This window comes from Cygnus olor, chromosome 7 (genome assembly GCF_009769625.2).
Source record: "Cygnus olor isolate bCygOlo1 chromosome 7, bCygOlo1.pri.v2, whole genome shotgun sequence".
Lineage (NCBI taxonomy): Eukaryota > Metazoa > Chordata > Aves > Anseriformes > Anatidae > Cygnus > Cygnus olor.
In genome coordinates, this window is record NC_049175.1 from 23800492 (window position 1) to 23825552 (window position 25061).

Consider the following 25061-nt stretch of genomic DNA (forward strand, 5'->3'; position numbering starts at 1 on the left):
GGCGGTGTGTGGGGGCGAGGGCGCTCCGGTGACCCATGGCTTTGCCCTGCTCAGCAGTGACACTGCCTTCTGAAACGCTCTGTGATGCTGGGAGGGCTCCTACACCTCAGGGACCTTCTGAGTCGGGGGATGCTCCTCTCCAAACCCTGCTCTCTAAAACAGTCTTCACTCAGATTGTGCATCCGCCATGCAGAAGTGGCAGGGAAACACACTCAGGGTGGGCGCAGAGCCCCCGCAGCCCACCCAGCAGCGGGGCCAGACCCTTGCTGGGGCCTCCCTCCTTGCTGGCAGCCTGAGCAGGGCAGCTGAGGGGCTGGCGAGGGTGCAGAGTGTGCACAACCCTTTCTCCCTCCCCCATGCCCAGATTTCTCACACCTGCTGGTTTGCACGTTACAGATGAGGCTCCCTTTCTCCTGCAGTATTCCTGCCTGCGAGGCTCCCCCAGCAGCTTGCAGGCGTCTGTTTATCCTCAAGATCCGCAGCTGAAATTCCCCCTGGATCCGAGTCTCGCAGCAGCACGAGGTGCTCCCCTTGGAGCCAGGCAGCTTCGCAGGGCTGCAAGCTTCCTCTGCTCTAGCTGAGTCCTCGGTAATGCCCTGGGGGGCACCAGGTACTTGTGCAGGAGGCAAAGCTGGCTGAAGGAGCTCCCGTTTCTGCCCTTCGCTCCTGGAGCTTCTGGCAGGGGAGCAGAGCTGCCCCTCGCTGCTGAGCATAAGCCGCAGCCCAGAGGCGACCGCAGCCAAAATAAGATTGATGGCACGTGCTGGGAGCACGGCCCGAGGACGGCTATCGATGGCCGTGGCTTTAAAATACCGTTAACAGGGGATAAGTCCCCATGATTTAGAGCACTCAGCAATTACATCTCTGTTTGAAATTTCCTAAAGATAGGGTCAGACTCCGAGTCCTGCTTGCTTTTCCAGTAGAATTAATAGGACTGGAGATACGCAATGAGGCGATGCCAAGGCTGGGAGGGCGGATCGATGCCTTGTGGTTACCTAATGAAGCGTTAAATTACGTCTTTCCCTGGCCCCCTGCACCGGCCTGGGCTGCGAGGGGATGGGTGCTGCCAGCTTCTGCCGTACACACGCTCATCCTTTAAATCCCCTACACCCCCTGCCCTTTGTGCTGCACGGGCAGCTCCTGCAGGACCCCTGCATCCGGCCACCACCCCGGTGCTGACAAAAAGCCACCCGTCCTCCTTGTTCCCCAGCCCTGGAGGTCGCGGGACGGCTCCTGCCCGCCCGGAGCTGCTGGGTGCTGCGGTGGTGGACGGAGCCAGCAGGGCTGCATCGGGCACGCGAGCGTCGGTGGGAGCCTTGGACGCTGCTCTGGTGATTTTCCTGATTTTCTGCATCTGCGAGATGTCCACAAAGGATGCTCTCTGCCTGACTTTGCCGCCGTGTCCATCCCTGGCCAGATGCGTTTGCTGAGGTATCTGCGTCCAGCACAGCCGCAGCGGGGCCGCTGCCTGCACCCACTGGGGACAGACTCGCTCCTGCAGCGGTCTGGGGGCTGCTCCCCTCCTGGACCCACAGATCCCCACCCCGCTCCCCATCCCCACGCCATGGTACCCACCGAACCGCCCGCCTTTCCCCCCTCTCCCCAGCCTGGCAAAGCATCTCACGCTCGCCTGCAGGAGCACTTAGCTGGGATAAAAATAGCCACGTTCGCCTCCCGACGGACCGGGGATGGCAGAAGGTGAAAACTTCCCCGTGCAGCTCCGCCAGGCCTGGCACGGCCGCAGCGGGACGGACCCGAGGGTGCTGGAGGCGAGGTGGGTGAGCCCTGGTGAGCCCCCGCAGCCCTCCCTGCCCCAGCACCTCCCCGGGACACAGCCAGTCCCCGGGGGCTGCGGGTGGATGTAGCTGGGGATGCGATGGAGCAGGGAGCAGCGGGCAAGGATGGACGAGCCCAGCAGTGTGGGGGTCCCCAGGGGGTCCCTGGGGTGGCCGGGGTCCTGCTCCACCTGGGCTCAGCAGTGGGACCTTGGCAGGGCTGTCCCAGGAGCTTCTTTCTCTCCAGCCAGGCTGGTGCACGCCGGCTCCGTGGCTGGGCTGTGCGGGGGAACGTGTTTCCCCAGCCCTTCTCCGAGCATTTCTCCGCTGCGTTTTCTTCGCTAAATGGCTCTTATTTTTAGATCCAGGCAGTTGCTAAGCATCGCTGCCTCGCTAAGGCGGCTTCTTTCATGGCTTGACACCAAAGCACGCTGACAACACGCCGCCGCGTGAGCGCCGGCCCTCCCTCCTCGCTGCTCTGGATTCCCTTTCTGCCCTGCGGCTCCCGTGGGCCAGCAGGGCTGGCACGGGTGCAGGGAGTGGGATGGGATGGGATGGGATGGGATGGGATGGGATGGGATGGGATGGGATGGGATGGGATGGAACGGGGTGCCCTGCCTGCCCCCAGCCCCTGCTCCCCTCCATCTCCCCGTGCTTCCTCCCCGGGATGAAGGATGCCAAACGCCGGCAGCCCCCAAAACGCACCCGGGCCCTGTGGCACGGTGCGAGCACGGGCAGCGCGGTGCCATGGGGACTTGCAGCCCAGTCTGTGTCCCCCCGGCCCCCATCGTGCGCAGATGGCAGCAGATCACCGGGGGCAGCAGCGGCACCGCCAGCGCCCAGCACCAGATGTGGCCGTGGGGCTGCGAGCCCTGCTCCTGGCAGCACCCAGCCCCTGGAAGGCACCTGCCCCCCGTGTGCTGCTCCTGCACCCCTTTCTGTGGGGCTGAAAGGGGGAACCCTGCCGTGACCGTGTGTGGGAAACTCGTGCTGGGGGTGGGGGTGGCATGGGGGGCTGCTCCCTCCTTTGGGTGCAAACAGAAGGACTTGGGGCACCCTCGTTGTGCCTTTGCTGCAGTTTGGCTGCTGCACGGCCCCTCTGCCTCTAGCCAGTTCCCAGCCCACTTTCTCCCCATACAGCAGCCTCCCCAGCCTGGGCTTCGCCTTCCTGGGGAGGGGGGTGAAGACCCCCATGGCGGTCCCAAGAAGGAGGGTTTGGGGTGCCCTCACCTCCCTGCAGTGGGGGCCTGCGCTCCTCCTGCTACCCTGTGCCTTCTCCATTCCGGTCCCCTTCTCCATCCCCATCCCTCCAGGTCCCCTTCTCCATCCCCGGCCCCTTCCCCATCCCCTTCTCCATCTCCTGTCCCCTTCTCCATCCCCTTCCCCATCCCCATCCCCGCCCGGTCCCCGACCCCCAGACCATCCCCAGAGCCCCCCAGACAGCCAGATTTGTCCCCCAGCGGGTCTCCCCTTCCCTCTTCGACCCCCCCACCCCCACCCCTCAGGGCACAGCTCACCGGCCGAGACGCGACCCCCCCTCACCCCCCTACACCCCCCCCACACCCTCCCCGGGCCGTGCCTCAGTTTCCCCGCGGCGGCGGGGCCGGGCCGGCGGCTCCCGGGAGGAGGCGGGGAAGGACGGGAGGGAGGGGGCGGCCGTGCCCAGCCCCGGCGGCGGCGGCGGCGCGCTCCTGCGAGCCGTGCCGAGCCGTGCCGAGCCGTGCCCAGCTCCCGGCTCCGCTGGCCCCTTCCCGCAGCCGCCGGGAGCGGCGGGGCGGGGGGAGGCGGCGGCGGCGGCGGCCCCGGGGGGGTCCCCCCCCTGCCCGGCGGCGGAGCCCGTGCGCCCCGTCGCGGATCCCCCCCCCCCCCCCCCGCCCCGACCCCGGCCAAGAAGATGCGGAGCAAAGGCAGGAAGGAGAGCCTGTCCGACTCCCGAGACCTGGACGGCTCCTACGACCAGCTGACGGGTGAGTGCAGCCCCCGGGGAAGGTGCAGCAGCCGCTCGGGGACCACAAACCCCCCCCCCCCGGGTCCCCCCCCTCTCCCCGGCCCCCGTTCCCAGCCCGCTTCCAGCCCCGGCTGAGCCCCGGCCCCCGCCCGCCCCGCTTCGCCGCACAGCCTCGCCCCGGGGGGGTGGAGGGTGGCGGCGACCCCCGTGCTGGAGCAGGGTGACGGCCCCTGCCCTGGGTGCCCCAGGGGAGGGTCTCGGCCCCTCGGAGGGAAAGCGTTTGTCCCCACGGCGTGCTGGGCTGCTTGGAGCCCTTTTGGCTGCCCCCAAGCCCACATCGCCGCCCGGGACAGCAGGGTTTGGTGCTGGGCCCTCTCCAAAATGCCCCGGACCCCCTGGGGTGGCGCAGCAGCACCCCAGCAGCAGGGTCCCCCAGGGACAGAGGTGTCCCCCGCCCAGCAAAGCCCCTGGCAGCTCCGCAGCCCGCTCTCTCCTCCACCGGGCACCCAGTGCTCCCCGGGGAGGAGCGCAGCCTCCCGCTGGGGCAGAGCACCTCTGCCCCTGAGCTGGGGTGGCTGTGGGGCAGGGAGAGGCTGAATATGACCCATCCACAACCCTACAGCGTCCCCCCCTCACCCTCTGCCCCCAGCAGGGAATTGCCCGGCTTCCCACGCGGCACCGCAACATCCCTGCCTCGCACCTTGTGCCCTGCTGTCCGGTAGCCGGGCTGGAGCTGTGGCTCCCCTCCTTCCCCACGCGCTCTCCACGGATCCGGCCGAGCCCCATCCCCTCGTAGGGTGCCAGCAGCTGGGAAATGGGGCAGCAGTTTTCCCCCCTTGCTTTCGGGGCCCACGGCGGAGCCCAGCCTCTCCGTGGCCGGCGCAGTCGGGTGCCCTCGTGCCGCAGACAGGCAGGTCCCCGTCCCCGTGGTGCTTTTCTGGCCGTGCTCTGCTGCGGGTTTCAGGCTTTGCTTCGGGGTGGCAAGGAGGCAGTGGCAGCAGGGCAGGACCCCCGCTCCGCTTTTCCAAGCAGCTCCGCGCATGGGAGATGCCGCTCGCTGCCTGCACGAACGTGCTGCAGGGAAGATATTTTTGAGCTGTGTAGGAACTTGGAACCCACACACAACTTTCGGTTTCTCCGGTAACTTTAAAATGCCCATATGGGTTTAAATCAAACCGAGGTTAAAAATAAATTCCGGTCTCTCCGAGACCTTTTTACGCCTGGGTTTGCCTCCGAGCAAGGTGTGCAGCAGAGACCTGGGCAGGGGAGAGCCGTGCCCGCTGGAATGGGGCTGCTGGGGAGTAGGGCTGGAAGCATCTGCCCCATTTCACAGTGTGGGAAGCTGAGGCATGGGGAAGGCACACACCACCCACATGCCATCACTGTCCAGTCTCCCTGTGGTGGCTTTTTGGTGCTGGCTGAATGTGTCGAGGCTGTCCCTGCCTGTAGAGGAAAGTTGTTTTTCTCCCAGAAAGAGCATAGAAGTGATGCAGGCAGGAGAGAGGACACAGCCTGAGCTTTGGGCAGGGTTTAATAGCTCAAGCCCCTGCCTGCTACCCTGGCCTGGGCTCTCCTGGTTCCCCCCAGGGATGCAGGGAGGAGCCCCTGGGGCTGTAGCAAAGCCCCAGGGCGGAGGTGGCAGCCCCAGCGTGGGCTTAGTGTCCCCCTGGTGTTTGGTGTCTCAGCCCTGTTTGGGGACCAGAATGTGCGCTCTGGGGTTTTCCTGCAGCCCCCTGCTCCAGCAGGGTCCGGGGACATCTGCAATGCGAGCTGTGAACCGGGAGATGATTTGATGTCAGACCTGACATGAGACGTCCCCACGGCAGCTCCAGTGGCTGCTGCTGCTGCAGACGGGGCCAGCAGCTGGTCTCCAGCGCTCCCCAAAACAGGGGCGAGGGGGACAAGGCCCCCATTTATGCACGAATACAGAAGGGCTAGAAATACAAACGGGAGAGGAGCTAAGGGTCCCCAGCTGCAGAAACCCCCAGCGGCTCACGGGGATTTTTATTTTAGATCTCAAGAGCTGCTGGAAACCCGGCTGCACCGACAGCTCTCCCTTGCCATGAACCAGCAGCATCTCGGTGCCCCGGTGCCGGTCGGAGCGGCGGTGGCAGCGCGGGAGCTGCACGTGGCCGTGTGTGTGAGAGGCCAGGGCGGGCGTGCAAGCGGTGGGGAGAGGGGGCTCAGCGGGGGCCGTGCGCCCGCCGGGGCGTTAAGGAGAGAAACGCTTAAGGCTCCGCCGGTAGGAAATTAAAGCGGTCCATTTCGGGGATAGTTAGATGACGCCAGCGAGAAATAAAAGCCATCCATAAATTACATTATTCCTCCAGCCCTCTAATGACAGGAGCGATTAGCGCGCGAGCAGAGCCCCGAGCCCGTGTCTTGGGTCTGCTCCGGCCATGGCTCTCGGTGCAGGAGAGATGGGACCCGAGTGCCGCCTTGCCCTGAGGACCGGAGGTAAATTCCCCGAGGAATAGGGGGGGTCCCGGAGGGGGCTCTTCCTCCTGGCTGCCCCTCCGGGGGCAGCAGGGACGGGTGGCCCTGGCTTCCATGTCACCCCGTGGGGCGAGCCTTTCCCTGCCGTGTCCTGCGAGCGGGACAGCAGGCAGCAGCGTGGGGTCCACACCGGGCACCTTGCAGCGGGTCAGACCCCTCAGCTGCTTGGTGGAAGGGCGAGGGATTCACCTCCAGGGCAGCTGGACCCACAGGGGCGGGCAGGAGGCTTGGTTTTCCTCCCTGCTTTTTCCCCTCCCGTAGCGTTTCGGGGCCCGAGCAACAGCTTTGCTCCACCCCGAAGGCAGCCGCAGCGTTAGCAGTGGGTGAGCAATTGCTATAGAGACCATCCGCAGAGCTTTGGGATCCTCCTGCCTCCCGGGGCGCCGCGGGTAGGTGGGCACTCCAGAACTCTAGCTCTTCTCCCAGCCCCTGTGAGATGAGAAGTGCACGTCCCGGCACAGCAGCCGGGCGGTGAATGACCGAGGGTCTTTTAAGGCATCTCCCCGGTGCTTGTAGGCAAGGGGAGATGGGGCTGAGCTGCAAAAGCCGCTGGTGGTGCCCCTGCTGCAGGGGGGGCTCCCACTGACGGGCAGACGTAGGGCTGCTCCTGCTGCTGGCGGCCCCGTTGTGGCATCTTGCAGCCCATTCTTGTCCAGATGGGAGGGAAATCTCTGCAAGCTTTCCACAGCCTAAGACTCACACCTGCTAGGGGGATAGCGTCAGCTCTGGTGTCCCGCTTAGTGTTGTGTAGGGGGTGCTGGGACAGCTGGGGTGGGAGCGAGGGCAGGATGCGAGCGTGCGTGGCAGGTCGTGTGCCGTGCCTGTGTGCGTGCTGGGGTCCCGGGATGGGGATGGGATAGGGAGAGCATCTGAGAGCACCTCAAAGCTCCTTTTCTTGCCCGCTTGCCAGCACACGAGCACCCTGGGTGCGCAGCCGCCCCGCTCTGCCCTGCCCACACGTGCCGGCTGCCTGCAGCCCCCTGGCCGGCAGCAGCACACGAGGGTTGTGCCCTGCTCCTTGCACAAGCACCGATGTCCTTCCCTGTGGGATCTGAGCCTGCTGCCCATCCCCTGCTACCCCCAGCCCACCTCCTCCCCCTGCTGCTGCTGCTGCTGCCGCCCCCCCCCGTGCCCACCCCTCCGCTTTCCGCTGCTGCTCCGCTGCCCGGCGGTGAAGCTGGGCTGGAAGCCGGGCTGTCCCCAGAGCCAGGTGCCTGATGTCCCCGGGAAATCCTTGGTTGGGGTGGGGAACGGTGAGAAATGGGCTCCCAGTGGGGTGGGGGCTCCCGTGGGGTCCCCTTGTGCCAAACATCCCTGCAGATGCTGCACCTTCCCAGGGCGATGGGAGCGTTGCCTGACTGCCTCGTCTGTCTGCTGCCTCCCTCCCTCCGGCGTCTGTCCTCCCCTGCCTCGGCCCTCTTTGCTGTCCTGGCTTGTTCGCAGCTCTTCCACGCCGAGGGATTGCCTCTCACGGGGCTCGGTGGCCTTTCCTAAACGGAGGCTGAGCTCCTGGGGGGCTCTGCCGGCGGGGGGGTGGGATGGTGACCCCCAGCAGCCGGGGCAGAGGTGGGCACCGGGGGCGATGCTGGATTTTGCTGGTGGAGGGGCCGGGACCGAGGCTTCGGCAGCTGCCGCTGAATCCCCGCAGCCGGAGGCAGGTCGGGGGCCGTGGGGAATTTGTGGCCCGGGATTAATTGGCAGGAAGTTCGTCGCCTTGGTCGGCAGCTGATTGCCGCAGATGCCTCTGCATAATTCATGGGCGGTCGCAACTTCGGCCAAGGTGTGCGGGTCCTGCCCCACGTGGCTGGAGATGCCGTGCGGGGGGATTTGCTCCTTGAGCCTCATGCCTCGTGGTGCGGGACACGATGAGGGTCCACCACGGGCTGTGCCAGGTCCACACGGAGCAGAGCCTCCTGCCTTTGCCTCGTGATTCGGGCGCCAGGCAGTGGCACCAGCCCGCAGGACGGCAGAGACCCCGTTAGCGGAGCCGCCCCCCCCCCCCCCCCCCTTCCCTCCCTCGCTGGGTCCGCTCATTAGCGGTGTTTTCATTAGGAGAAGTGGTTTGGTTTCGTTTAAGCCAAATTGCTGTGCTTGGGAGATGATAAATCCATCTGCTGGCAAATCGCTCTCCCGCCGCCGGCACGGATCCCGGCCGCGGGCTTTAATCGTGCTGCAGATGAATGAGCCTCCAGCGAAATGAATCTCCCTGCCCTGCCGGGGGGGGGGGGGGGGGGGGGGCTGAGCAGGCAGCCCCGACGCCACGGTGAGGGGCTCCAGCTTGGGCCGGGGGGATCAAAATCCTCTGCTAAGGGGTTGCTGAGCCCCCGGGGTGGGTTTTGCTTGCAATCAGCTCGTTTGGAGACAGCCTGGCAGGATGGGAGACGGGTGCAGGGGGGCTGCCTCGTTCACCATAAGCTGCTGGGGGACAGGGGGTCAGCACCTTCAGTGTCTTTGAATTTTGGTCTCTCCAAATGTTTCCCCTCTGGTGTGGGCAGGGTGAGCCGCCTGTGGATGCTCACGGTGCCGTAGGTGTGCGGGGCTGTGCATGCACGTCCCGGGCTCATCTCCGTCTGCCCCTCGATCCAACCCCAGCCCCATTTTGGCAGGAGCTGCCCAGTTTCTGGACCTGCTGGGTCAGGAATCGCTAGGTCAGGCAGCCAGCTCTGGCACGGCGCTGGCACCGCTGCTGCAGCTCGGTGTCCTGTCCGTGCTGCTCCTGCTCCCCCATTTGGGGACATCGGGGCTGGGCTGGATGTGGTGGTGTGGCTGCCTGCAGGCAGAGGGTGCCTGGGGGAGCAGAGGAGTGAGGGCAGGGTGTTTCTGGCCAGGATACCCCATGCCACATCCCCTCGGCCCCATTGCAAGATGGCAAGATGATGAGAGACTGGCAGGACCCGTCACTGATCCTCCCTGGGGCAGAATGAGGCATCCTGCTCCTGTCTCCCTTACCTGCCCCATCCCATCCCCAAACCACGCACCCGTGGGTGCTCCCCAGACCCCGCAGGAGCCGGGGAGACCCTCACCTGCTCTCGCCCGGTCGCTGCAGACATCCAAACCGCAGCAGGGTGAGACGAGAGGCGGCCCGCTCCCTAACGAGATTAGGCGGATGAGCCGCTGCTCCTGGCCCCTTTGGATAATTGCTTCTTCCTAGATTGCGTTTTGAAAAATTGCGTCTCTTACAGAAAGCCCCCGGAGCAATAATCCACCCAGCCCTCCGTCACCACAGGATTCCCCTTGGGGCCCTTGGTGGCGGTTTGCTGACCCCCTCTGCGTGTCCCCTGGTGTCCCCACGAGGTGTGTGGCCGGACTGGCCGGTGTTTGATGGCTCTCAAGTCACTCCAGGAGGAAATCCTGATGTGTTTTTAACGGTGTGATTTAGCAAAGGCTGGACGGGTCTTCCCAGAGGGGAGGGAGCAAGGAGAGGGCCAGGCTGTGCCGGACTCCCCGTGCCAGTTGTGCTCGGGTGTCCCTTTGTCCCCACGCTCCTGCCCTACAGACCATGGTGAGCAGCTGCCCGTCCTGGTGTGCTCGGGGGGCACGCAGGTGGGCACAACACCCCCAGCTCTGCGCACACCTGCGGGGACCTCAGAGGGACAGGCGCCGGTGCTGGGTTTTGGGGTCACACATGGGGCTCATGCAGCGCGGCGAGGGGTGCCGTGGCACACTGTGGCTGACCCCGGCGTCCCTCGGGGACACCCCATCCCTCTGCGGGGCGCTGACGCCAGCCCTCGGGCACCTCCTTGTCCCCCTGGAGACGCCGCCGCAGCGGCAGAGCCCAGCCCTGCACCACCAGTGCTGACCTGAGCACATTTCCCCGGCGCGTCTCCCCTCGGCGGTGCGAAGTGAGTCACTGCCAGGCTCCAGGAATCACTCATGTCATTTCCCCCTCTGCCGCAAAGTCATTAATGCGAGCGGAATAATTCGTTGCGTAACTCGGAGGCTGGGCACGAGCGCTGCTCTGGGGGTGACGCCTGCCCCCCGGGGTCAGACAGCGAGGTGCCACCGTCCCCTGGGACCGTCCCGGCCCCGCTGGGGTCACGGTGCCACGGGCGCACGGTGCAGGCAGCGATGCTGGCAGCTCCCCGGGAGGTTTTCCCAAAAGGGCCGAGTCCTGCCCGGAGCTCGGCAGGGTGAGATGTTTGGCATTGCCTCGGCGCCTTCTCTTCCTCGTGTGGCTCCTGCAAGGGGCTCCGTGGGGACAAGGAGTGTCCCCCCCCCTGGCTTTGGTGTACGTGCTGCTGCCCCCCGGGGAGCCCTTGCTGGAGATGCTCTCCCTGGTAGGATCAGGTCCCCCCCCCTGCACAGGGAGCAGGGAGAAGGGCAGGGAAACTCTTCGGTCCCTAAAATGCCTCATAGAGGGTGCCCCCCTGCCCCTCCCAGGGTTCATTTCCTTCCATCCCACACTCAGCCAGGCATTAATCTGAGGATGCTGGGATGGGAGATGGGGAGCGTGAGCGGGCTGGGCTGAGAGCAGGAGGATTGAGCGACGGGAAGAGACGTGGCTGGGGGCTGCGCGGGGGCCAGCGGTGTGGGACGGGCAGGAGGGAGGTGGCCGTGTCCCAGCAGTCCCCTGGGAGGGATTGGGGCAGGGAGGGAGGTGGTGGTGCCCAGTATTTAAAAGCAACCCGTTGGAAACCCCACATCTCACTGGGGTCGGGATGCCCAAGGGGCACGGGGACCCGGGGACCCCTCGGCCCTGAAACACCGCGCGTCTCCCTCCCCGCTGTTTGTTTCCTCAGCCCGCCCTGCTGTAATTACAGCCCGCTGTCACTCTCCCGTAATACGTCTTCGCTTTTATCACTGCTTAATTAAATAACCGTGGGGAAGTGAGGGGCCGTTAACCCCTCGTTTGCCGGCACGAACAACCCCGTAGCGCTGGGGAGGTGGCTCGGGGCTGGCAGAGAGGGACGGGGAGGGCTGCTGGGGGGGCGCAGCTGAACGAGGGTACCCCCGTGTCTGTGCTAGTGAAGAAGTTTTGGTGTTTGTTGTTCGGGGTCAGAGGGGGTGTTTCAGCGGGGCAGCTGATCACAGTCCTTGGTGGGACGCTGGAGGACTCACGGGGTGACAAAGGTGCAGGTGGGCGCGTGCTGTGGGGTGGGAAGGGTCCACGGGCTGGAGAGCTGGCAGACCTCTCCGGAATCCTGGGAGCCACCTCTGGCCACAATTAGCTGCTGTTAACGAGCCATTGGGCTTGGAAATGCTAAATCTGGGGATGGTGAGATTTTGGGGATGCCTTGTGGCAGGGTGCTGTGGGGCGGAGGGGTTCGCAGCTGAGCGGGGAGAGGAGAGCAGGGGGCGACCTGCAGTTTTGGGGTGCCGACGCCTCTCCTCCTCCCGGCGCAGGAGCTGAGCGCTGCCAAGCCCTCATCCCGGGTTTGCAGCCCTGACTTCGTGGCTTTGCACAGATCAAAGCCCGGGGGGCATCTCTCCTCTCGGCTTACCTGGGCCCTGCCTGCCCCCCAGCCCGGAGCGCGGGGGGATTTGGAGGCAATGCTGGCGGCCGGAGGCTGCTGGCTAATTATAGCGGAGCCTCTCGCTCCGTGGGAACCACGGCAAATCGTCCCTCGAGCCCAGGCAGCGACGGTACAAATCTGCTGCTAATTAGACTTGAAAGTCCTCCCGTGAGCTCAGGCACGGGATGGATATTTGATTATTAACATATTTATTTCGGAGCCTCTCGGCAGGTCTGGCACCGGGAGGCTGCGCTCTCCCCGGGCACGCTCGTTCCTATCAGGGGCGCTTGGGGGCTCCTGGGGGCGGGGTGGCTGCTCAGCCCCGTCTGCTTCTTTTTGGGGTGTCCCAGCAAGGTGCATGCTGTGGGGACAGGGACGGTGCTGGAGCAGGTGCTGGGTTTGCTCTGTCATTGCGGATCTGCTGTCTGGGGGACCCAAGGGGAGCCCCCATTTATTTTAGGGGGTGTCTGGCCGTGTGTCTGCTCCCTCCTGGTGCTGATCCATCGCTCACCTGGCCGTGGGGCTGGGAGCTCCTGACCCTTGTCCAAGGTTGGACACCAGGAACGTGTTTTTCTCACCAGAGCTGGAGGGAGCTGAGCACCATGGCCCAACACCATTCTGCCTGCCACGGCACCCCTCGGGAGAGCATCCCTCCCCCCGGCGGAGGCAGGCAAACAGAGACCGTAGCACCGCTTCTGAAACAACCCGAAATAGCTTTCCTGTCCCCAAAACGTCAGCTTAACACGGCATACACTGGGGGCCCCCCCCGGGGCTTGCAGCAGGCTGAGCGCGTGCCCTGGAGGTGCCCTGTGGCTGGGGGGCTGAGCCTGCCCTTGGGGCAGGAGCGGGCAGGGGGCGCGGGTTGGCATGGGGGGCGTCAACCACAAGTGTTTGGGGTTGGGGCTGGAGAAAGCCACCCCTGGATCCCCCCCCAGGCGGGTTGTCACCCATCGGGGGTGTCAGGCCAGCTGGGGGGCTGCTGGTATGGGGACATCAAGGGGGAAAAAGCCATCTCCAGCGTCCCTCCCTGCTGCATCTCCCCCGCGGGCAGGGTCAGCGATGGGCACGGAGAGCAGGCCCCTTGTCGCAGCACCGGGGTTATTCATAGCAGCAAACACTCTCCGTGCCTTCAAGCCGAGTCCGTTTGGGGGAGATCCCTGCTTTTTGAAGAACGTTTCCCCTCCCTGGGATCCCTGGGGCACCTTACCTTGCTCTCCCAGCTGTGCAGCCGCTGCGTGCCGGAGCTCTCGGTGCTCACAGCCTGGCTCCGGCTGCACAGAGTGGGCCACGCTGCCAGCCCATGGACACCCCTGGGACCCACGTGCCTGGGAGGCGAGGTGACATCCCTGGCACCTCTGTCCCCGCCGTCCCCACCTCCCGTCACCCCGCCGAGCTGGCGCTGATTGCACGGAAATGAGCCCGGTGCCGTCTCTCGTTTATCGGAGCACAACCTGTGCATAATTGCACGGGGCTTGTCAGTTTGTCTCTGTCACCCTGTTTTGGAGCTGGGTGCTGAGTGTGGTGGGGTGGGAGGGGAGCCCGACACACAGCTGCCCTCCTGGGGCAGGTTTGGGGGCAGGGGAGGGCATAACAAGGCGCTGCTCCCATCCCTGTGGCCAAGCTGAGATTTATTTTTTCCCAGTCGGTTCAGGTGAGGTTTGGAGTGTGCAGGGAAGCTTGGCCAGGCTCTGGGGGCATGGAAAGTGTGGGGTGCTGTGCTGGGGATGGAAAACCCTGCTGACCCCCGTGGGGTGCTGTGGGCACGCAGCTGGGTTGGTTTGCATTCAAGGGGCAAAAAGACGCTGGCCCCACTGCAGCTGTTTTGGGATTAGGAGATGCGGCGGCTGTGCTCTTTGGAGGGTCTCGGGGTGCACCCGTGGCTGGGGGCGATGGAGCCAGCCTGCCCCATCCCCTCCTCCCCGGGTGCGATGAATTATTCACGCCCCGCAGGCGGGGGTGCCGCAGCCCGCCCGTGCGCTGCGGAGCACAGAGAGCTTTTCTGTGTAAATCCTTGAAATATTTAGCAGAACTGACTTAAAAATACAGCCTGGGAGGAGTCTTGGTGTAACCTGGGGGCTGGGACGGGAGCAGCTCAGCTCCCGTGGACCGGCGATGGGTGTGATGGATGCCCCGGCGCGGTGCTCGGGGGGGCTTTGGCTCGAGATGCTGGTGGAGCTGGTGTCTGTCTGTCCAACCACCCGTCTTTGGGTCTTTCTGGGCACGTCCCCGTCCCCAGCCCCGTGCCACCAGTGCCAGGCTGCTGCCCACCTCCCGCTGCGTGCCAGCCACAGGCAGGATGGCAGCTGGGGCCAGCAGCTTTGGGGCCGGGCTCCTTCCCTGGCAGCACCTCCCCGAGCAGCCGGATCGCGCCACGTGCATTTTTTAACAAGCTCCACCAGCTGGGAACGAGCCGAGCTGTCACGGCAGGTCGCTGATCAAAGCCAGACGTGCTGTGGCAGCCCGCGGGAGGGTGGCCCTGCACGCCACCCCTCTGCATCAGCACGGCCGCGTTACGGGGCATTTACCCTGGCACAGCATCTCAGGATCCAGCAGCATCGCGGGCTGCACGTGTGCTGCCCCCGCACCCCTGGGGGCAGCGGGATGTCTGCCCCGCTCCGTGCCGTGCTCCTCCTGTCCCCGTTGCATCCCCAGACCAGGGGACAGGGCCACCAAAGGGCCCCTGCAGCTTGTGGTGCACGATTTCCTCTGCGAGCACCTGCTGAACCCCCGGGCTGTGACAGCGCATCCCATGTCAGATGCGCTGCAAATCCTGCCTGCTAATAGCTATGCAAATTACCTCATTAGCCGCCTTATTTATTTCCTCCGGCACCGTGTTTTCAGCACTTCCCTGCATCCCGGAGGCTGCAGGTCCCCGGGGCTGGGAGGAGGAAGGAGGCAGCGTGACCAGGGCTGGTGGGACCCTCCGACGTGGTGCTGTTGGGGACCAGGGGCTCGCGTCGTGCCCCTCCTCATCCCTTTTGCCCCAGTTCTGGGGTGGGTCTTGCTGAGCCCCCTCTCCTCCAGTCTGGGGTGCTTGTGGCCCTCCGTCCTCCCCCAGAAAGGTGATGCTGGATTTAGACCCCTGAGCACCAGCTTTCAGCGCCGGGATAGGGATGTCCGTGCCCCAGCGTGCCCGTGCCCACGCTGGGTGGCTCTCTGCCACCTGAGAGCATTTTCCAGGGGTGTTCACATGCCCACGGCACCGTGACAGTGGGATGGGCATTGCACGGGCACGAGGGACCCCATACAAGTGCCAGCCCTACATACCTTGCCCCAGCCACCCCACGGGCTTGTCAGTGCCGTGCCGAGCCGTCTGCCAGCGCTGTGTCTGCTCCCCCCGCTGCTGTTTACCTTTGATTTCCCCCCCTCTTTTTGCGGCAGTGCCAATGAATATTTCATGGCGGGGAAGCAGCACAAATTCCCCCGGCTGCTCCCTGCCCCCAGCGCTCTCCTGGCAGCCCCCAGCCCCATGGCCATGGGGTCGATGGCTGCGAGAAGCCAGCTCAGGGCTTGGGGGACCAGGGCAGGGAGGAGGGTGAGGACTGTGGTGCATGTCCCCTCCCCGACAGAGCTGTCACTGTCCCTGCAGGGGACTGCCAGCACCGTAGTGGCCATATATCCATGCGCACACGGCTTTTGCCCTCCACGTGCATCCTTGCGCTGCCTTGCTCAGGTGGCCACGCTTGCCTGCCTGCTCTGACACATCTGTACACGTCCCCCGCTGTCCCCCGCTGTCCCCCGTGTGCCACCGGCCACCTGAACGAGCCATGTCCCCAGCTCACCTCCCCGTGGCCGTGCCGCTGGTTCTGCGCTGTGCGGGGGCTCCTCTTAGTGTCAGGCAGCAGCAGCAGCACGGTGCCACCACACGGCCTTTGTCACCCCACGGGCTTTGTCACCCCTCGGGGCTTGTCACTGCACAGGTGGCACAGGGAGGGGACAGTCCCTGGCCTCGGCCCAGGGGGTCCCTGCAAGCTTCTGCCTGCTGTCATTGCACGAGGCCCCCCTGGAGAGCCGAGGGCTGAACCGGAGGGGTGATGCTCTTTGGGAATCCATCTCCAGTTCCAGACTGGTTGTAGCACCCAAGGGTGCTGGTGGGGCAGCCAGGGCTGGGGGGTGACATCAGTGCTGGGCTCTTCTCCCCAGCTGTGTCCCCAAGGCCACCGTGGGGTGCTCTGTGCGTGTGGCTGGGGGGACCTATCCCACACGGACATCGGGGTGCGCAGGATGGTGCTGGCATCTCCCACCTGCCCTGGACCTGCTCCCGAGGAGCAGGGCGGTGGGTTTGGGATTTATCTGCTGACTTTGCTGCTGTCGTGTCCTGTGGGCTCTGGCACCCTCCTGTGGCTGTTTGCCACCTCTCCGGTGTCCCACGGGTTTTTTGGGTGCTGGACCAGGCTGCGTTGTGCCGGCTGCTCAGTGACGCGGTGGGGCCGTCTCCCTCCCCCTGGGTTTGCAGGATTTGGCCCCTGTGGGACTGGGCACTGCTGGAAGCCCAAATTTCTGAGCTTTTGGCTGACAGGGGTAGGATGCCCCTTCTTTTGGGGAGCAGGGGGTGAGGTTACCCCATGCCAACCCTGGGGGGGCTCCTGCCCTGTCCCTTGGGGCTCCTGGCTGGGACTTCTGTGGGGCACTCTGGCTGTGCCTGGCCAGGTCATGCCTGCACACCCTTTACGTCTCCAAGGGAGCAGAAGCTATAATTTCCATCACGTCCGTTTTTCTTCACTTCCTCCCCCATTAATAAGAGATGAAGCTCATGAGATAATTGAGCCCGGATGGATGCGGAGCTGCGATCCTGCTGGCGCAGGGTGTGGAAGCGATGTGGAGCAGGAACCGCAGCTGGGAAAATGGGACTCGGGGAAGGGACGTGCTTGCCAGTAGGCACGGAGCATCTCGGGCTGGCTCTGGGAGCCGGGAAATCCCACCGCTGCCACGCGCCAGACTCTCTCCTGGCTCTGACATACCGTGCAAACTAGCAGCTCGCTGCCAGGCTGAGCTTTGGAGCGAGCAGCTCTGAGTCCAGGCAGTGTGGGAGTCTGAATCCTCTTCCTCTCATCCTTGTACCTCCCCTCCTTCCCTGTGTGGAGCCTGCTGGAGGGGGCGGTTGGTACCTGGAGATGCAGGATGCTTGCTGTGCCGGACGGACGATGCCTGGGGATGTAGGATGCTCGCTGTGCCGGACAGATGATGCCCAGGGATGCAGGATGCTCTCAGCGCTGGGTGGTTGATGCCCAGGGATGCAGGATGCTCTCAGCGCTGGGTGGTTGATGCCCAGGGATGCAGGATGCTCTCAGCGCTGGGTGGTTGATGCCCAGGGATGCAGGATGCTCTCAGCGCTGGGTGGTTGATGCCCAGGGATGCAGGATGCTGTCCGTGTCGGCTCCCCTCCGGAAGGAGCATCCTTCCCTGCTCTCGGAGAGAGGCGGCCCCGGGATGCAGCAGTGCCTCATTGGCCAGCGGGACCTGTGGAGCCTGCGGGTTGCCATACCAACCTGCCTCGGCTCCCGGGGCGTGAAGTGCCGGGTCGAGCTGGTGCCAAGGGGCGGACCACGAGCCGGGGGCGAGCAGGGGCTCTGCCAGCCGGGAGGTGCCCGCCTGCCTCTCCCGGAGGCTCCCCAGCCCCGAGCATCCCCCGGCCGCTGCTCCCCACCTCTCCCTGCACCTTTTTTGCGGAGGGGGCAGCGGGCTGGCACGGCTCTAGGGGGGGGGTCTCACCCCGGCGCCCCACTGACTGCCCTGCAGCCGGCGGTGAGATTTGGTGCGCCTCAACCTGGGGAGAGCCATCCCCGGCGGCACCTCGGCTGGCAGCCCGGCCTCACGGGACCATCCCGGCACAAAACTTCCCGGCTGCCTGCCTGCCACCCGGGAGCAGGGCCTGGAGGCTGCCGCGCTGCCGCTGCCCTCCCCGCAGGGCTGCTGCACCCGCCGCTGATGCCCACGGGCTCGCTGCGGGCGAGGAAGGCTCTGTCCTGCCCCGGGCATCGCCGGGTGCTCGGAGGAGCCGGGGGCTGTTCGGTGGTTGGGTTTGGGGGGGGTTGCGGCCGGGTCCCTCCCCAGCGCTGCGAGCTGGAGCCATGAGCCACTGCCAGCAGCGCTGCAAGAGGCAGCTGGGCCGGGTGATCCGCTTCTTCTACCAGTTCGTCACCGGGACCCTCTCCCAAGGTAGGTGCCGCCCTGGGGGCAGGGGGCTCCGTGCTGCAGGAGGGGGGCTCCGTGGGGCCGTGTCTGCGGGGTTATTTGGGGAGGGGGGGGGGGCGTTTGGGTGCTGAGACATTCAGCCCCGGGCAGGGGGGATTGCAGCGTGCTCCATGGGGAGCAAGGTGAAAGATGCTTGTAGGGGTAATGAGAGCCCCCGGAGGTCCCCTGAGGACTTGGGGTGCCAGGAATATTTTAGCTGGGGAGGGGACCGCTGTGCACACCCATCGCAGCTGGCGTGCCCCTCCCTGATGCCCCAGGCATTCTCTGCACCTTCCGGGCTGCAGGAGAAGCCCTGGGTGTGCCCAGGGGCCGGGGCAGGGACACAGCCTGGGTGCCCTGGTCCTGTCCCTCCGCCCTGGGAGGCCACCTGGCCCTGGGGACAGATCCGTGTGACCCTTGGTTGGATGGGACAGCCGTGGCAGGACCCGCAGCCCTCCCTGAGCCCCGTCTGCTGCCCGGCAAGCCGGCCAAGCCCCCCGTCCCACCCCATGTCTGGTCAGGGCCAGGAGCCACCTCCTAACTGCCGTGGGCACGGCTCGGGGAGGTCCTGGTGTGCCTGTGTGTGACCCCGGGGACAGCGGCAGTCCCTGCTTTGGGGCAAAGCCCTGCGCTGCTCTTGGGGTGCGGGTGGAGCTGGAGCCACCCTCGTGCCTGGGGTGCCCAGGAGCTGGGAGCACGGGGAAGGCCTTGCTGGGCCAACGTGGCCACGTCACTCCTTGGAACAGGGCTGGCACTCGCGCCGCCTTCTCCAGGATCCAGTCTGCCCACAGAAATCCTGCCAGGCTCCGTCCCCTCCTCATCCGTGTGTCTCCCGGCCCCTGGGGCACGGGGAAGGCGGGGGCACCCGTGGTGCTGTGCTGGGGGCTGGTGGCAGGGCTGTGGGGACACTGGAGTGCCATCTCCCGTCTGAGCCATGCCAAGCTGCCGTGCCACCCGCTGTCCACATGTCCCATAGCAGCGCTGGGACCGTCCCCATCTCCATCGGGCACCATCCTGCTCGTCCCGAGCAGAGGATGAGTCAGCTGAGTGCGAGGGCAGAGCTGCAGGTGACGGGGGCACCTCGAGGTGCTCCTGTCCCCCGACACGCAGGGATGTCCTCCAGGTCCTCGTCCTGCTGCTCTGGGCTTCCCTGCCCATCCCAGCTGGGCTCTATGGGGCCGATCCCTAGCGGGTGCCCCCCGTGTGCAACGCTGAGCAGCCCCAAGGGCTTGTCCCCGTGCTGTCCCCGTGGCCATGCCAGGCTGGGACAGGCACAGAGGGCAGGGCTGGCAGCAAGACACCAGCTGCCGCTGCTCGCCCTCTTCTTGGGGTCCTTTTGCGCTGGGGAAAAGCCAGAGTGGGTGGAAATCCCAAGCTGGGCAGGTCTGTGCCCCACCAAGGCTCGGAGTTTGGGGCTGGGATGTGGGGTTTGCACAGCATCTCCTCCTCTCCAGCCACTGCTCCTGTCCACATGGCGAAGGGGTGCTGTCCCCCTCCAATCTCCGTGCCCCCCATCTGCCCCTTTTTTGGGGGGATGAGCCCCTCTGCCCTCCCTGTACAGGCTAAGGAGATGCCACAGAGCTCACCGGGGAGGGCACCAGGTGCCCGGCCACAGGGACCTGGGTGGGGGGGATGCCCCCCGGCCAGGCACCCCGGGGAGCTAGGCAAGGGCAGGTCACCGATGGGGGGGAAAGAGAAATGACTCAATCAATTAACCAGATTAAAACTGTGACTTCACCTCCCCGAAATAGCATTTCGCCAATATTTTAATGTGCTTATTAATAATCTGCTCGCGCTCTGATTAGCAGCGAGGTAATAAGGGATCAGCTGTAACCTAAATTTAACTCTCCCTAATGGATGATGGCCCCGAGAACCAAAAAAAAAAAAAAAAAAGAGAGGCTCCTATCCATCAGGCTGCCCCCCAGGGGGCTCAGCAGCACCTGAGGGAGCTGGGCAGATGTTGCCCAGCTGCGCTGGGGACCGTGACCAGACTGGTCCCATGGCACGTCCCAGGGGACAGCCGAACCCCACTGCACCCCAGCACCCTGTGGCACCGGGCTAGGGGCACCCGTCCTGTGGTCAGGGCGTGTGATTTTCCCCTAAGAGATGGTTCCCTTCGAAAATAGGTGAAAACCCTGCTCCCCCCCCACCCGCTGCCTCTCTCCAGCAGCATCCCGTGCCCAGCTGCTGGAGGATGGGGACGAGGACCAGCTCTGGGTTTTGTCCCGCGTGCGCCCCTGGCACACGGTGCGAACAGAGGTGCTTTGGGGCAAGAAACCCTGCTGCTGGGCACTGCTATTTATACACAGCGGGTGGCTGGCAGGGGGGCTTAATTTTAGCTGGGTGGCAGGGCCAGGCTTCTGGCAGCGCTGGAGCACCGGGGTGGGGGTGGCTGGTGGGGAGAAATGCTTCCCGGCTGTTATAGTCACAGCCCAAAGTGGGACGGGTGGCACGGACACGGTGCCAGCCTGGGCTGCACGTCCGGCCAGGGCTGCGCCAGGGACATGCCCCTCTCTCCATTGCTGAGCCATGGGAATGTGCTGGGGGTACTGGAATGCGGGGTGATGCTGTGCTCCTCGCCCCACGTGGGGTGGCCACGTCCCTGGGGTAGCTGCAGGGCTGGGGATGGGACATCTCGTGCGCAGGGAGGTGTTGGGGTGAAACACCTGGGTCTGGCATCTTCCCCAGGTACGTGTCCCGTGGGGTGGCCGATGGGGCTGAGAGTGGTTTGGGGACTGGAGGTGTCTCAGGCATGCGTGCGGGTTGTCCTGTGGGGTTTGGGGCTCGTGAGTTGTCCCCTGGCATTGCAGGACAGGAGCCAGGCAGGTGGGTCTGGCTCCAAGATGAAAAAAGATGAGGCTGATCCCAAACGCAGGGGGTCAGGGGATGAGATTCTTGCACCTCTCTGCCAGACCCAGCTCTCCAGGCAGGCAAGGCTGATGCAGAGACGCCTTCCTTCGAGGCGCGGTGTCTGCAGCAAGGACGGGCACGCGCATCCCGGCGGACATCCCAGCACTGGCTGCTGCTGGGCTGCAGCATCATCCCCCCGGGGGATCCCAGTTTCCAGGACTCCCAGCTCCTCCAGCGGGGCAACATCAAGGAGCTGAGCCCTTCCTCAGCCTGTGATCCTCCTGCTGGGGTCACCGGGAGCTGGCAAACTCGGAGCAGCCTTCGTGCCACGGCGATGGCCACACGTGTAGCGAGCCCTGCCCGTGCTCAGCCCCCCTCGGCCCCCTGCTTCGCTGTTCTGCCTGATGGTGCCAGGCTCCCCCCGGGGCCGGCAGGGTTATTTTTAACTGTTTGCCATGTGCTGCCTGAGCACAATTAAGGTAATTGGTTTGGGAGCCTGGCTCTCACACGCCGCCCCCAATTACCTGCCTGCGTGCCCGCCTCCCTGCCCGCCGTGGCCGGCTCCCGCGGCGGGGGCTGCCGGGGCAGGGCTGCCCCAGATAGCGTGGTGGGGCTGGGCTGGGGGTGCTGAGCGGGTGCTGGGGATGGAGCCATGGAGAGGACATCCCTGCACAACGACAGCCTGCTCTATGCCTCCCTGATCGCCATCCTCCTCCTCATCTCTTACTGGTTCACCACCCGCTGCTTCAAAATCATCAGCGGCATCGAAGGTACGGGGTTGGGGACATGGGGGCCATCTAGTCCCCTCCACGAGCCAGGTGGCGGGGTGACTTGGGCACTTGGTGTGGGAGAGAGACATCAGGGACCTCTCCCTGGGGCACCTCGTTGTCCTCCTGAGTCACTTGATCACCTCCTGTCCTGGTCCTGCTGCGTGAGAGCAGCCAGTGCCTGCTGCGGGGGCGTCCGGGTACCCCATGCAGTGGGATGGGGATGCAGGCAGCACCCCCGTGGTTCCCGTTCCACCTCGGAGCAAATTGGTGATGCTGGGGGCCCCAACTTGTGTTTTAGGGCTCTTGGTCCCTTTGGGCATGACCTACATCTCGGCTCCTCGCCTGCTGTGTTGGGCTGTGGGCGGTCGCGGGGGTCCCAGTTTTGCTGGTGAACCCCGCTGCGGTGGGATGTACACGCTGGGTGCGTGGCAGGGTGACACCCCAAGGCAAGCAGCGGGGTGTGACACGAGAGGTGGCCCTGGCACTGCGTGTCCGGGGCTGTGCAGAGCTTCTCCTGCCCGGGGCACACATTTATCCATCCACCCGTGTGACCTCTGCCGGCACGGATCTGCCAGGGCCTCCGGGCTCTTCCCATGGCGTGGCCGAACGCTGGGCCTGATGCTCCTGAGCGGGCTGGGGGGCACAGCCCTGTCCCACTTCTGCCGGGGTGCACGGGTTTTGGCTGCCCATTTGAGCATCCCTTGGAGGTGGCGGTGGGTCTGGCTCCATGGGTTTGTCCCATGTGTCCCCTCCGTCCTCAGGGCAGCTCCAGCTGGGGGACAATTCCCTTGCAGAGGAGCTGACCCTCTTTCCTGGGACAAGTCCTGGCTGGAGGGGCTCCTCTGGGGGTGTTCGGGCTGTTTCTGGCCAAAATTAGGTTGCTTAAATAGTCTCGTAGCACATGGGACGGCCGCCAGTCATGGGAGCAGCCGGAGGCTTGGGGAGAGGATCGGATGGATGCAGGCAGGGCTCAGCGAGAGAAGCGGCTTTAAAAAAATGCAGTTTGCTTCAGGGGGAAACTTCCTTCGAGAGCGCAACAGGCCAGCGCCACCCTGTCCCCAGAGGAGTCACTCTGGGCAGAGGTGAAGCTGGGAGCCAGCACCGCTGCTGCTGGCAAAATCCAGCCTCAGTGCCTGGAAACTCGCCGCTTTCCAAGAACAGGAGCTGTCAGCCCTGCAAACTTCCAGCCTGAGGGATGCTTCCCCGGGGAGGGCTTTCGTTGCTCTCCCCAAGCCACTTGTGATGCATCGCTGGCATCTTCTGCTGGCGGCAGAGGCCCCGGGGCTGGAGGAGACGCCGAGCCCGGTGGCACGGAGCCGCTAGGTGGCCCTGCCACCCTGCCACCTGGGACGGAGCCACCTCCTTGCCAGGGGACAAACCTGCAGCTCCTGGGCTGGTTGTAGGGTCTGGGGGGAGGTTGGTGTGGGGTGACCCTGCTGGGAGCTGCCAGCATCAAGCACCTCCGCCGTCCCCTTTGCCCAGCAGGTACCACCCATGTCCCGGCGTGATATTTCGTCCCCTGGTGACATGTTTGCCCCGTGGTCCCATCTGCAGGAGGTGGAAGGACCCTATAGCTGTGCAGGGGGCTGCTCTATAGCCTGGGCATGGCCACCCCACCCCGATCTGGCCCTGCAGAACAGCAGGCTCCTGGTGGGCAGCCCCCCTCCCCACTTTCCTCACCAGTGCCGGGGCTGCTCTTGCTTTGTCCCCGCACGTGGGACCGGGCCACCCTTGGAGCAAGGGCTGGGATGCTGTAAAAAATGCATGGGAGCTAAATATAGCCCCGCTGGCTGCCTGCTGGAGGCACTCGGACGCCCGGCTCCTCCGCCCGCTGCTGCGTGACCTTGGCAGGGTCCCTCGGGCTCCCCGTGCCCCGGGCTCCATCCTGCCCCGGGGGTCGGGAGGACGTGGGGGCAGCCCCTGCCTCCCCCCCTCTGCTGCCTGTTGCTGGGTCTGGATGCTCCTGGAAGTGGGGACACGTCCTAGGGGGCTGCTTTGGGGTGGGGACCAGGCGGTGGGGGCAGATGAAGAGATTTGGGGTGCGGCCCCCACCACCCCGTGGTTTCTGGGTGCTGGTCCCGCTGCTCAGCACCTGGCCAGCCCTGTGCCACCAGTGCCATCCAGATGGGACACCAGCCTGTCCCCAGGAGAGGGTTGTGGGGGCCTGGCCCCTCGGGGTGCTGGCCAGGTTGGTCCCCATGGGGCACGGGGGGGCGCAGAGACCTGAGTCATCCCCGTCCTGGATGTTTACCCGGTGCCCAGCGTCCTGTCCCCACCGTGTCGTCCCCCCCCCCCCCCCTCCCCGGGAACCGAATGCCTTTTAATATCTGCGGCCCGTTTCCTTAGCAACTGCATTAAGCAAATCGATGGCGGTGGTGTCATTGGGATGGGAGGGCATGCCTCCTGCCCCCCCAGCCCGCCACCCCCCACCCCCCTGCTTGGCCTCTCTCCGCTCTCACGCGCAGGCACGGCCCTGCTTTGCCCGGGCTGTTGGCTCTCAGCTCCTGGAGCCGCCCGTGACAGCCCCGTGCTGACCCCCTGCACGCCCCCAGACGTCCCCAAGAAGAGGGGTGACAGCCACCACCCCCTCTGGGGACAGCGGTCCCCAGGGATGCGTGGTCCGGCAGCCGCTGCATCGGGGTGAGGGGGCTCCAGGACAGGCGGCGGGGAGGGGGGACAGGGGCGCGGGGCCATGAGACGCCCCCACCATGAACCTGGAAGGCCTCGAGATGATCGCGGTGCTGGTGGTCTTGGTCCTCTTCGTCAAGGTGCTGGAGCAGTTCGGCCTCTTCGAGCCCGTGTCCTTGGAAGGTAACCGGTGCGGGGGGTGCTGGCCCCTCCTGGGGACACGGGGGGACATCAGAGGGGTGCCCACCCCCCAGGGAACCTGGCCATGCGGGGAACCCCAGAGCCGCCCCAAATGATGCTCTTGGGATGGCTGTGGAGTGCTGGGACGTGGTGTCTGCAGCTCCTAGGGGCGAGCAGGGGGGTCCCAGCGTGGGTGTGGGGTGTCCTGCCCACCCCATGCAGGGTCCTGGTGTATGGGGACATGGGGAGGGGCAGGACCTGGTGTGGCACAGGGCTGGTGGGGCGTCTGCTGAGTTTGGTGGGGTGCCGGGGCAGGGGATGGCCGTGCCCAGGGGGTGATTCAGACCCTGGTTTGTCCCCATTCCTCTGCTTTGGTTTCCCCCTGCAGCTACCCAAATCTTTGTACTGGAATTGGTGGTGCTGGTCGAGGCTGCTCGGCAGCACGCTGACTCCAAGCTGCTTTGGGGACGGGGAGGTAAAGAGGAACCCCCCGGTCCCAACCCTGTTGGGAGGCGCAGGATAGCTGGCCCTGGACCCGTGCGGCTGAGCCCTGCTCCTCTGTCCCCTGGGGACGCTCCACGTCCCCCGCAAGTGACACTGCCTGTCCGAGGCAGGAGGCAGGGAAGGGGTCCTGCGTCCTCCAGAGGGGACGGGAGGGATGGTGGCACACCCCTGAAACCCTCAGTCCTCCCTCAGCCCCAGGAGGACGTGGTGTCACCGTGCGGTGCGGGGACACCGGGGAGCACAGGGATTTGCCCAGCTGTGAGGACAGGAGGGGGGCCCAGGT

The 25061-nt window shown here is 65.4% G+C and overlaps 1 protein-coding gene across 6 annotated transcripts in view; it reads left to right on the forward strand.

Moving 5' to 3' along the window:
* The first annotated feature begins 3487 nt into the window (after positions 1–3487).
* Positions 3488–25061, forward strand: part of KCNIP2 (potassium voltage-gated channel interacting protein 2) — a 31411-nt gene continuing 9837 nt past the window's right edge. The window contains exon 1 of one of the 6 annotated variants that reach the window (XM_040563294.1): positions 3488–3742. In XM_040563294.1, the coding sequence (XP_040419228.1) occupies positions 3670–3742 (73 nt within the window). In that variant the 5' untranslated portion in view covers positions 3488–3669. Of the gene's footprint in view, positions 3743–21285; positions 21467–24159; positions 24278–25061 lie in introns of those variants that run through there. The other 5 variants (XM_040563290.1, XM_040563295.1, XM_040563293.1 and 2 more) reach the window with 5 other exon arrangements.